General features: G+C 39.6%; 1 protein-coding gene across 5 annotated transcripts in view; it reads left to right on the plus strand.

Annotated features, from left to right (window-relative positions):
- The window catches only part of METTL8 (methyltransferase 8, tRNA N3-cytidine), a 123,290-nt gene that overhangs the window by 92,331 nt on the left and 18,674 nt on the right, over positions 1 to 12,285 (plus strand). For 2 of the 5 annotated variants that reach the window (XM_073807583.1, XM_073807584.1), the window contains one exon: positions 3,376 to 10,129. The exons of 1 other annotated variant lie outside the window; for it this stretch is intronic. Coding sequence is in view for 3 of the 4 variants with exons in the window: in XM_073807584.1 (XP_073663685.1) it covers positions 3,376 to 3,425 (50 nt within the window). In the remaining variant the exon portion in view is untranslated. Of the gene's footprint in view, positions 1 to 3,375; positions 10,130 to 12,285 lie in introns of those variants that run through there. 2 more of the 5 variants (XM_073807581.1, XM_073807585.1) reach the window with 2 other exon arrangements.

Consider the following 12,285-nt stretch of genomic DNA (forward strand, 5'->3'; position numbering starts at 1 on the left):
ATGGTACCTCTGACCAGCGCTCAGCAGGACAAGTGCTAGCATTTGTTTTTCTAACTGTGACACTGGACTATTCTCATTCTTTTGTAGGGAGGAACTCATGGGCCAATAGAACAGAATAGGGAACCCAGAAAGAGACTATGCCAGGGGAAAGTCTGAATTAGCTTTCTATTCTTTCTGTGGAGGATGATGTCAGTGTCATGTGAAGATCAAAGAGCACATAGCAAAAATAAGTCGGGAAAAGTATTAAAGAGATATAATAAATTTAATAGTGATATGATGAGATATTTGTGATTTTGTGATATTTGTGGTATTTGCAGTTTTATCAATTTGTGATTTGATGTTTTCTTTCTCATTCTAAATTCATTTCTGTACATACTTTTATATCAATGATTTTGCATTCTTTTTCTTAAAGAAGGTTTTAAAAATTGAATATGCTTTAGAACTCCACAGAATCTGGATAAACCATTGAGTACTGCATTATCTTTATTGTTCCCGTAAACCTGCCTGCAACTTTGAAAATATTTTATTCAACTCTCCTCAGTTTCCCAGTTTGAGCCTGCCATCTGTTTCTAGGACCATGACTGATACAGTAGTGTTCATGTTAGTCATAATCTTTGTCCTTCACTTATACATTATAATCTTTTGTATATATGGAGAAATTCACAATCTAAAAAAGAATACATGAGATATCTATATCTATCTACTTATCAATCCATCTATTCTCTGTATGTGTCTGAATATATATAATGTATACATATATGTCAATGCCATATATAGATTAAGTAATTATTAACAGTGCTCCTTGGAGGAGAACAAGGGGCAGAGGTTAGATGAGGAATTACTTTCATTGTATTCCCCTTTTTTATTGTTGAATGTTTCTCGTGTTTATGTATTTATTTTTCAAATTAAATTTTGGTTTCATTTCTGTTCAGACTAATTCACTAGGCACTTTTTGAGGGAGGACAAAGCACAGAGTTGGGTTTCACTCAAGTTTAGTCAATATGGTTTATCTTAATGTTCTCTGTCCACACAAAATTTTCCTATACTCAGAAGGTTTCTGGGACTGGTGACGGGTCCCTAAAGAATAGAGTAGCCTAACATTGTCCAACAAGTAATGGGGATAAAAGTAACGCTTTTCATTTTATTCAGATCTTACCTTTGTTAGAAAATATTCTCTGAGGTCTTATGAGGAGAGATTACATTACTAGAGGACAATTTTTATTTTTATGCACTTTCGAGGCTCTCCCTAGAGTTTCATAGTAGTTTTCAGGCATAATGTGAAATGCCCACACTATTTTTCACACATCTCCCCAGCCATACAGCTGACCCCCAGTTTCACACTCTCTTGAAGCAGGAACACATATCCTGGGAACCCGGATATGCAAAATACATTCCGGCCCCATCCAGCTGATTGAGGCCAAAGCCGCATTCCTTGGCAGGGAAACTTGCCCGGAGTAGGCAAGTGTTGACCTTAAAACTAAAATAGCCAGTTATTTTACCAGCAGAATGGGTTCATTCAGGAATAGCAGAAAACTGCACTTCAGGTAAGCACGCTGTAGCAAAAACTATGGGCAAGTCTGGAGAAACAACGGAGAGGAACATTCTTTTATAGGAGAAAGGGGAAGTTGGGCTGTTATAAAGAAAGAGTCCGTTGGAGGAAACTGGGAGTTCAAAGTGTAGTGACTTTTCATTGGCTGAGTTGTGATGATGGTCTCTCATTGGCTGAGCCGTTGCCAGGCGAGGAAAAAAAATCTTCCTTCCTCCTGCTGGGGTAGTAAAGGAGTAACCTTTTTCCTGATGGAGATGCAAGGTAGTCTAGTCCTATTTGGGGTCTGCAGATATCACGGAGTTGTAGAGTGTGGGAGCTCCCACTTCTGGCCTTCCTGACTCCAATTTTATTTTTTTTTTAATAAATTATGAGGGTTTTAAAATATTTATTTATTTTTGGCTGCGTTGGGTCTGCATTGCTGTGTGCGGGCTTTCTCTAGTTGTGGCGAGCGGGGTCTACTCTTCGTTGCAGTGTGCAGGCTTCTCATTGCGGTGGCTTCTCTTGTGGAACACGGGCTCTAGGCGTGCGGGCTTCAGTAGTGTGGCACGCAAGCTCAGTAGTTGTGGCTTGTGGGCTCTAGAGCACAGGCTCAGTAGTTGCTGTGCACAGGCTTAGTTGCTCTGCAGCATGTGGGATCTTCCTGGATCAGGGATCAAACCCGTGTGCCCTGCATTCGCAGGCGGATTCCTAACCACTGCGCCACCAGGGAAGTCCCCTGACTCCAATTTGAATGAAGTTTCCTTTTTTTTCATTTTCACATGAGTAACTCCCCTGTGAGGATTCCCCTCACACACTCCGGGTATGCAGAAGACTGGAAAGATGGCTAGAATCATTGTAAAAGAAAGGAAGTTTGTTGGGTGGAAGCCCTTTGGATGCCCATGCATCACATTGCAGAGCAGCCTGCCTCTTGGCCTGCTGGGATAGAAGCCCTGGAGCCAGGGAGGCAGCTGAGGTCTGGGAAGTTCTGCTAGGGAAGGGAGGAAAAGGGGCACCTCTTGCTATGCAAACATATCCCCACAAACCCAGAAAAGAAAGAATGGAGAAATATGGACTTCAAAGTTGAGTTTGTTTGCTTTTTATTTTGGTCCTTACTTGTCTTTTGCCAGCAAGTTATCCGCTCCAATCACTGAATGCCTTGGGAAAGCGACCAATTTCTGGAATATATCTGACAGTACTTTACTTTGGATGTTTCTTCCCTACATAAATGATTTCATCAAGGCCAGAGAAGTATGCAGCCATGTGACTTCACCCCCACCAACCAAATACTTTCCATCCTCCTCATGCCTCAAATTCTTTTAATAAAACAAAGCCTTATATTCCACAATTAGAGATAAGGCGTACTACCCTAGGAGATGGAGCATGTTGGCTTAAATACACGGGAAGGTTGTTAAGGGATCCCCTCAGGAAAATCCCCTCCATGGGGCCTGAAGATCCTCTGACACCTCATTGTAAAAAATTTTTCTTGCTATGGGAAGCAGATGGAATTAACAGGCTGCGACCTTAGTCTGTTCTTCTTAAGCAAGGCACATATGAATCTCTTTGTCCTTTCTCAGAAGATAGGCTTTATTTATTTATTCATTTTTAATTTGGCCAGCCGGGTCTTAGTTTCAGCACGCGGGATCTTCGGTGCGGCATGCGGGATCTAGTTCCCTGACCAGGGATCAAACCGGGCCCCCTGCATTGGGAGCACAGAGTCACAGAGTCTTAACCACTGGACCACCAGCCTCAGAAGATAGGCTTTATATCTGCGTCAAAGGACAAGAACATCTGCAAATACCCTACTTTGTTTAGGAATCATGCTCACTCTTTGTGTTTCTGTAAAATAGAACAAAGAAACCTACCCATCAGTGACTCAAATGAGATAAAAGAATTGTGATTGGAAGACCCCAAAGACCTTTGATTTCTACCTTGAAGAAAGAAATACAGAAGCTCAACACTGTGGCTCCCTCCCCTTCCTATCACCTTGGATGGCTTGCAAAGACTTGGCTGTAAGAGAACACCCCAAACCCCACGAAAGAACTACCAGTTTCTGGGCCTGAACCATTACGATGGCTGAAGAAACACAGTATGCGTAATGCCCAATCTTGATTTTTTTTTATTAACTGACTTTTTCTTGAGGTATATAACATATAACAAGTAACATATGGTTGAAATGTACAGTTTGATAAGTTTTGATGTATGTATCCACCCATGAAATCATCACCACCATCAAGATAGTGAAAATATCCATCACTCCTGAAAGTTTCCTTGTGCCCTTTATGATCCCTTCCTCTGTACCTCTCCATCTCCTCATCCACCAGGAAACTACTAACCTGTTTTCTGTCACTATACATTAGTTTGAATTTTCTAGAATGTTATATTAATAAACTCATACAACACATACTCTTTTTTGTCTGGCTTCTTTTGCTCAGTGTAATGATTTGGAGATTCATCCATGTTGTTGAATGTGTCAATAGTTTATTCCTTTTTATTGCCGGGTAGTATTCCATTGGGTGCATATACCAGTATTTGCTACCCATTCACCCATAGATGGCCGTCTGGGTTGTTTCCAATTTGGGGCTATTATAAATGAAGCTGATATGAACATTCAAGTACAAGACTGTGTAGATGTATGCTTTCTTTTCTCTTGGGTAAATACCTAAGAATGAATGTCTGGATCATATGGTAGGTGTATGTTTAACTTTCTAAGAAACTGACAAACTGTCTTCAAAAGTGGTTGTGCCATTTTATATTCCCACAGCAGTATATATGGGTTCAAATTCCTCTGCCTTCTTGCCAACACATGATATGGTCAGTTATTTTAATTTTAGCCCTCAGTAGGTATATAGTGGTACTACATTGTAGGGTTTTTTTGTTTGTTTTTTACATTGTAGTTTTAATTTGCATTTCCTAATGACTAGTGATGCTGAGCATCTTTTCATATGCTTCATATGTGTACTTGCCATCCATGTCTGTTTAATTCTCTTGCCTATTTTTTTTTAATTGTGTGGCTTGTTTCCTTATTATTGAGTTTTGAGTTTTTTTTATATATTCTGGATGCAAGTCCTTTATCAGATATAAGCTTTGCAAATCCCATTTGCAGGTAAGGATAATCAACTAGCTTTTGGTCTCATCAATTTCTTCTATTGATTTTGTTTTCTATTTCGTTGATTTGCGCTCTGATTTTTATTTCTTTTTTTTCTGCCTACTTTGAGTTTCATTGCTCTTCTTTTCCTAGTTTCTTAAGGTGGAAAATATAGTCATTAATTTGGGTCCTTTCTTTTCTTTTATATAGGCATTTAGAGCCATAAATGATCTTCTAAGTACTTCTTTAGCAGCATTGTACAAATTTTGATGTGTTGTATTTTTTTTAATGAATTTATTTATTCATTATTTTTATTTTTGGCTGCGTTGGGTCTTCGTTGCTGCGCGTGGACTTTCTCTAGTTGCGGCAAGTGGGGGCTACTCTTCATTGTGGTGCACAGGCTTCTCATTGCGGTGCTTCTCTCGTTGTGGAGCATGGGCTCTAGGTGCATGGGCTTCAGTAGTTGTGGCACAGGGGCTCAGTAGTTGTGCCTCGTGGGTTCTAGAGTGCAAGCTCAGCAGTCGTGGCACACAGGCTTAGTTGCTCTGCAGCATGTGGGATCTTCCCGGACCAGGGCTTGAACTCATGTCCCCTTCATTGACAGGCGGATTCTTAACCACTGTGCCACCAGGGAAGTCCCTCAGCTTATATATTCTTGATTATCCTATTCTTTTCTGGTCTTCTTTTGGATTGAGTATTTTTTATGATTCCATTTTATCTCCTTTGTTGATTTATTAGCTATAACTTTTCATTTTGTTATTTTAGTGGCTGTTTTAAGGTTGTTACTATATGTTTAATTTATTACATTATTTAGTATAATGTTCACATGATATTATACCACTTTACATATACTATATGAATTTTATAATGGTATACTTCTATGTCTCCCTCCCAACACTTATGCTATTGTTTTCCTGTGTTTTACTTATGCATATGTTATAATCCCCACAATGTATTGTTATTATTCTTGTTTAAACCATCAATTATCTTTAAAAAGATATTCAAATTATAAGAAAAATAAATTTAACATATTTGGTTATGTAGTTACCATCTTTGTTGCTCTCTATTCTGTGTGTGTCCATAAAGGTATATCACCCTTTATTGTGCTTCACTTTATTGTGCTTTGCAGATATTTCAAGTTTTTTTTACAAATTGAAGGTTTGTGGCTACCCTGCATCTAGCAAGTCTAGCAGCACTATTTTTCCAAAAACATTTGCTCACTTCATGTGTTTGTGTCACATTTTGGTAAATCTCACAGTATTTCACACCTTTCCTTTTTTTTTTTTTTTTTGCCGTACGCGGGCCTCTCACTCTTGTGGCCTCTCCCGTTGCGGAGCACAGGCTCCAGACGCGCAGGCTCAGCGGCCATGGCTCACAGGCCCAGCTGCTCCGCGGCATGTGGGATCTTCCCGGACCAGGGCAGGAACCCATGTCTCCTGCATCGGCAGGCGGGCTCTCAACCACTGTGCCACCAGGGAAGCCCCACACCTTTTCTTTATTATTATATTTATTACAGTGATCTGTGATTAGTGATCTTTGATGTTACTACTACAACTCACTGAAGTCTCAGATGACGGTTATTATTTTTTAGCTTTATTGACTTTGTTGTATTCATTAATTAAGGCATGTACATTGTTTTTAGACATAATGCTGTCACACACTTAATAGACTACATTATAGTGTAAACATAACTTTTATATGCACTGGGAAGTCAAAAAATTTGTGTGATTCACTTTATTGTGATATTCACTTTATTGCAGTGCTCTGGAACCGGACCCACAATATCTTTGAGATATGCCTGGTGTTAGGCATTTTTATCTGGTGTTATTTTCCTTCTGCCTGAAAGATTTCCTTTAACATTTCTTATAGTGCAGGTCTGTTAGTTATGAATTCTTTCAGCTTTTGTATGTCTGACATAGCCTTTGTTCTAACCTCTTTGAAAGATATTTCGCTGGGTATAAATTTCTAGGTGATGCTTTTTTTTCTTTCATTTATTTAAAGATGTTGCTCCACTGTATTATCCTTGCATTGTTTCCTATGAAGAATTTTCTGTCATTCCTATCTTTGATTTTCTGTACATAATGTGTCTTTTTTCTGTGGCTACTTTTAAGAATTTCTCTTCATCATTGATTTTGAGCAATTTGGTTCTGATGTGCTTTAGTGTAGTTTAGTTTTCTTCATGTTTCTTATGCTTGGAATTCATTGAGCTTCTTGGATCTGTGAGTTTATAGTTTTCATCAAAACTGGAATATTTTCAGCTATCATTTCTTCAAATAGTTTTTCTGTTCCTACCCCAGCTTGGATATACAGTTACATGTAATTTAGGCTGCTTGAAGTTGTCCTACAGCTCACTGATGGTCTTTCCCTTTTTTTTAAATCTTTTTTTCTCTCTGTTTTATTTTTGGATAATTTCTATTGCTATGTATTCAAGTTTATTAATCTTTTCTTCTGCCATTGACTTCATCAGTGAAATTTTCATCTCAGATGTTAGTTTTTATCTTTAGAAATTTGATTTTTCTCTGTTTCTGATAATTTTTTTGAATATCTAGAATACAATAATAACAACTGTTTTAATGTCCTTGCCACTAATTCCTGTATCTGTGTCAGTTTCCTATCAGTTTCAGTTGGTTAATTTTTCTCCTCATTTCCTGCTTCTTTGCATACCTGATAAGTTTTTGCTGTATGCAAATATTGTGAATTTTACTCTGTTGGGAGATGGATATTTTTGTTTGCTTATAAACATTCTTGGGTTTTGTTCTGGGGTGTAATTAAATTATTTGGAAGCAGATTGAACATTTTGCAGCTTGTTTTTGAGATTTGTCAGGTGAGACCAATTCCCCACTAAGGTCTTACTTAGTACTTTCCTAAATGCCTTGCGAATTTTGAGGTTTATCAGATTAGCTGGTGGGAACAGTCAGTATTTCTTGTCCTGTGTTACTAATGAACACTGTTCTTTCAAGCCCTAAGATTGCTTTTTCTCCAGCCTGGGTGTTTCCTTGTTCACATGGGTTGGTGTGTACTCTACTGAATGCTCAAGTGGGAATCTCTGCAGATTTCCAAAGTTCTCTCTCTGTGGAACAATTTCCTCCCTCAAACTCCAGCCTTCTTGATCACCCAGGACTCTCAGCTTGTTCTTCTCAACTCAAAGAGTCTGCCATACTCCTTCTGGGTTCCTCCTCCCTGCACTATTATCTAGAATCTCTCTCAAGGTCAATCATAGGGCTCATCTTGTATCTTTCAATGCCTGATGTCCAGCGCTTAGAAAACCATTGTTTTATATATTTTGGGTTCTTTTTTTTTTTCAGGTTTGGGGTGGGGGTGTTGGTGGAAAGGGGAAAATCTGGTTGTTCTGGAATGGAAGCCAAATCTGGTCCCTGTTACCCCATCTTGGCTAAAAGTGGAGGTTCTCCTCACATGGTATTTTAAAAAGAATAAGGGGAATGTGAAACCCTTTGAGTTTTTTCTTTCTAGTTCTCCCAGAGTTCCCATGTTGCTGTAATAAGAAAGAATTAAAGTAAATTCTGACCCAGATAGAGGAGGCAGATCCTAATTCCAAAGTGGGAAACACTGATAGCAACTCATCTCTGGTACAGAGAATTTAATAAGGGAAGGAGGGAGAGACACAGCGTATCATGCCATTGCAGAGAGGTTCCTCATCACTGAGCCCCACTTTTTCCCAAAATGGGAATTTTGTTAGAAACAATCTCTGGATTCAGGAAGTCAGATATTGCGATGCCACATGGGGATATTTCCCATGGAGAAGAGGGGTTTATTCCAGAGGTAACAATTCTCAGGGGAAGTGGTGGAGGACAAACAATGTAGGAAGAAGTCATTTTAACATTGTGACTTGCTGTTAGATAGTACCTTTAGAGAATTTGCCACATCATGGGTTTCCCACCCACTTCCCTGCAGAAACTCATTGTCTCAGCATCCCTTGCAGCTGTAGGTAACACAGACATATGATCTGGGATCCACCAATCAGCTTCACCCACACCAGACTTTGAATCAAAAGCTTGTGTGCAAGTAGCAGACACTGGCTGAATGCATTCTGGTAGGGTGCAAAGAGCAACACCACAGTTTACAGAGGCAGCAATGCCAAGGCCTCTAGCAGTCCTGTCCAGTGCCTGGTGCTGGGAGTATTAGCAGCACCTTGGGGTGGTAGAGTCTCCCTAAACCAATTTGCTGTGTGTTTTGTGAATTTCCCAGCTGTGTTGCCTCCAACACAGTTTGTAGCATGGTTTTCTGGCACTCTTGGGAGAGTCTGTGTGTGTCCTAATATCCTTTAGTACAGAGATTAGCAAACCTTTTCTGTAAAGGAATTGTTAGCTATACAGATTGAATTGTGCCCTCCCAAAATTCGTATGTTGAAGTCCTAACCCACGATATGATGCTATTTGAATATAGGGCTTTGGGAAATAATTAGGCTTAGATGAGGTCATGAGAATAGGGATGCCTTATGGTGGGTGTAGTGTCCTATAAAAAGAGACACCAGAGAGCTTGCTGTCTGTCTGTCTCTCTCTCTCTCTCCTCCATGGGAGGACACAGCAGGAAGGCAGCCGTCTGCAGCCCAAGGAGAGAGCCAGCTCTCCCCAGAAATCAACCAATGCTGGCAGCTTGATCTTGGATTTCTAGTCTCCAGGACTGTGAGAAAATAAATTTCTGTTGTTTAAGATACTCAGTCTATGGTATTTTATTGTGGCAGCCTGAGCTAAGACATTGGTAAATATTTCAGGCTTTGTGGGTCACACAGTCTTTGTCACTATTCAATTCCGCCGCTGTAGCATGAAAGCAGCTATAAGACAATATGTAAACAAATGAGTGTGACTGGGCTCCAATGACATTTTATTTATGGATACTGAAGTTTGAATTTCACATAATTTTTATGGGTCAGGAAATATCATTCTTTTTAAAAAAATTTTATCCAATATTTTAAAATGTAACAATTTTCCTTGACTTTCAGGCCGTACAAAAGTAAGTGGCAGGTCAATTTGCTGAGCTCTGCAAAAACATGCCTTTTGTGCTTAAAGGACCTACTGTTGGTGTCTGATTTGCAGCTAGGAGCCCGGACTAATACATTTAGCCTATGCCTGTTTCAGAGAAGTTTATTCTTAAGCCACTGAGATAGACAAACATCCACTCTGCTTTTCTTCAACTGCCAGAGAAGAATTTTCTACATAAACCCATGGGTCACCTGCTGCAATTTTTAGCAATCCGTAGACTCCTTGCACTGTCTAATATATTCCCAGCATCTCTTCACGAGGAAGGATTTTAAATAGATTTTTGTTTCCCCTCTCCTACAGATCACCCTGCTCTGGAGAGCCCTTGCTCATCTGAGTGAGCTACTTGTTTTGTTGTCATCTGAACCACATGACTGTGGAGAGACACAGCTCAGCAGCCATAGCTGTAGCTCAGCCTCTCTATAGCTGACAGGAAAGATATGTGAAATAAGACACACAGAGATGGCAATAAAATCAAGGAGGCTGCAAGATGAGTCACTCCCCGGACTCATTTGTAAGGTAGGTTTAGGAAACTGTACCACACTCATCTGGAAGCTCAAACATACGAAAGTCATTGACATTTAGAGTCTGCCCCTTTTTTTCCAGGCTCTTCACTACAAGACTCAGACTCCGTTTGCGTTTTCAAATAGAGTACCTCGCCTAATAAAAATATGATGCTTAGCAACAGAAATGGATTACAACTATATTTAGCCAAACGAAAGCTGTATAAAAATATACTGGACAGTATGATTGACACAACTGGCAATTCCTCTTGTCCTTTACTGACAGTATCACCTGGTTTATATGCTGACGTGGAAGAGCCTCCTCAGTCTGAGGTGATTTGATTTGTCAGGGGAACAATAGGAAGGCAGAGGCTTAGACGAGAAGGCTTCTCTTTCTGCCACCTCCTATGTTACAGGTTTGGAATTTATAGAATTCCTGCCTACCTTAGGTACTCTCTCTACCTTTGAATACTGGATCTTCAATTTTACTTTTGAAATTATAGTAATTCAGTAATTGGAAAAGAAAGCAAGTGAGTGTTATTGGGGGACCTGGAAGAAGGTACCTAAGAATGAGAGAAAAAGTGGACTCTCCAAACTTCAACAGTGACAGGTTGTGTTGATTGTAGGATGCAGTGAGAATGGGACTTGACCTCTGTGGTTTTCCTCCCCAAAACCCATAACCCCAGTGTAAACATGAGAAAAACATTGGGCGAATCTCATTTGAGGAACGTTCTACAAAATGCCTGACGAGTCCTCCTCAGAAGGTCTTTAAAACTAGGAAAGACTGAGAAACTGTCAGAGCCAAGAAGAGCCTAAGGAGACATAACAACTAAATATAATGTGGTGTCCTGGATGGGATCCTGGAACAGAAAAAGGACATTAGAGGAAAACTGAGGAAAGCAGAATAAACTATGGACTTTGGTTTGTAACAATATATCAATTTTGATTTATTGATTGTAACAAATGTACTATACTAATGTAGGATGCTAACAATAGGGGAACTTGGGTGTGGGGTATATGGGAACTCTGTACTATCATCACAATAATTCTGTAAATCTAATACTGTTTTAAAATAAAAGCTTTATTAAAAAGAAAAATTAGACTTTCCCTTTTGCTAGACTTATTCCCCAGCCTTCCACAGACGACCAGAGACAGCAGTTGCTCTCTACATTGCGCTCAATTTGCAGTTTATTATCTGCGGCTGGGTGATAGAAGAAATAAAGGATCAGCTACACATTTTTAAACTAATTTAGACAAAAACCGGAATTAAAGCAGTGCACAAAAAAATAACTTCCCAAAGCATTTTGTTTTTTGTCAGTGTGAATAGAACATAATCTGTGAGAAACTCCAAGATGGAATCCGACCGTTTGTTTTTAACACAACAGCTGAACTCTCAGTGGTTTCCTGCAATAACTACAATCGTTGCCTATAGACAGCACCTCTTCCAAATTAAGGAACGTTCCTTGAAGTTCTCATTAAACGCATACGACTGTTTGGGAGTTGATATCCTGGGAGCTCTGATTGTTCAAGTTACTCTTTACAGAGTTGAGTTTTATATAAAGCAGAAGCATTAGGAGGAAACTGAAATGTACTCTGCAAAGTAGGTTTGTTTTAAATATGTTATTCAGTACAAATATCTCCTTTGGTCGTTTTATTAGAGAAAGCCTTTCTGATTACTACTCCATGACTGTGTTTTTAGCAGTAATTGCTCCCCTTAAGATAACCTCACAGAGGTCATTCTTAAACACAGAAAATTGATGATTGATTATCTTGTCACTGCCCTTCCCAATCGGCCACAGTCTAAGCTGGCCATAGGAAAAGGAGAACTCTCTTGAGGTGTCTTTTTAGCAGCAGAAGACAGTGAGGGACCTGAAAGCTCCTTCTGCTGCCTTCACGTCCTATTTTGAGTTGAGGAGCTGCCTTGACAGAAGCAGCTGCCTCAAGTCATTTTGATGCTGGTCTTTACCTTTCTGCTCTTTATATGAATTGAGTTCTGGTGCTGGACCTTTCTCTCTGCTTTTCTTTTGCTTTCACAATAAAGATTTAGTAAAGAAAAAAGAGAAAGATCTGGGACTGGGTTTCAACATTCTCAGCTTTGCCATTAAGTGGATTTGTTACTTGGGCCGAGCACTCTGGTTCTCTGTGCCTCAGTTTCCTAAGCTGTAAAATTGG

This window comes from Tursiops truncatus, chromosome 7 (assembly GCF_011762595.2).
Source record: "Tursiops truncatus isolate mTurTru1 chromosome 7, mTurTru1.mat.Y, whole genome shotgun sequence".
NCBI lineage: Eukaryota > Metazoa > Chordata > Mammalia > Artiodactyla > Delphinidae > Tursiops > Tursiops truncatus.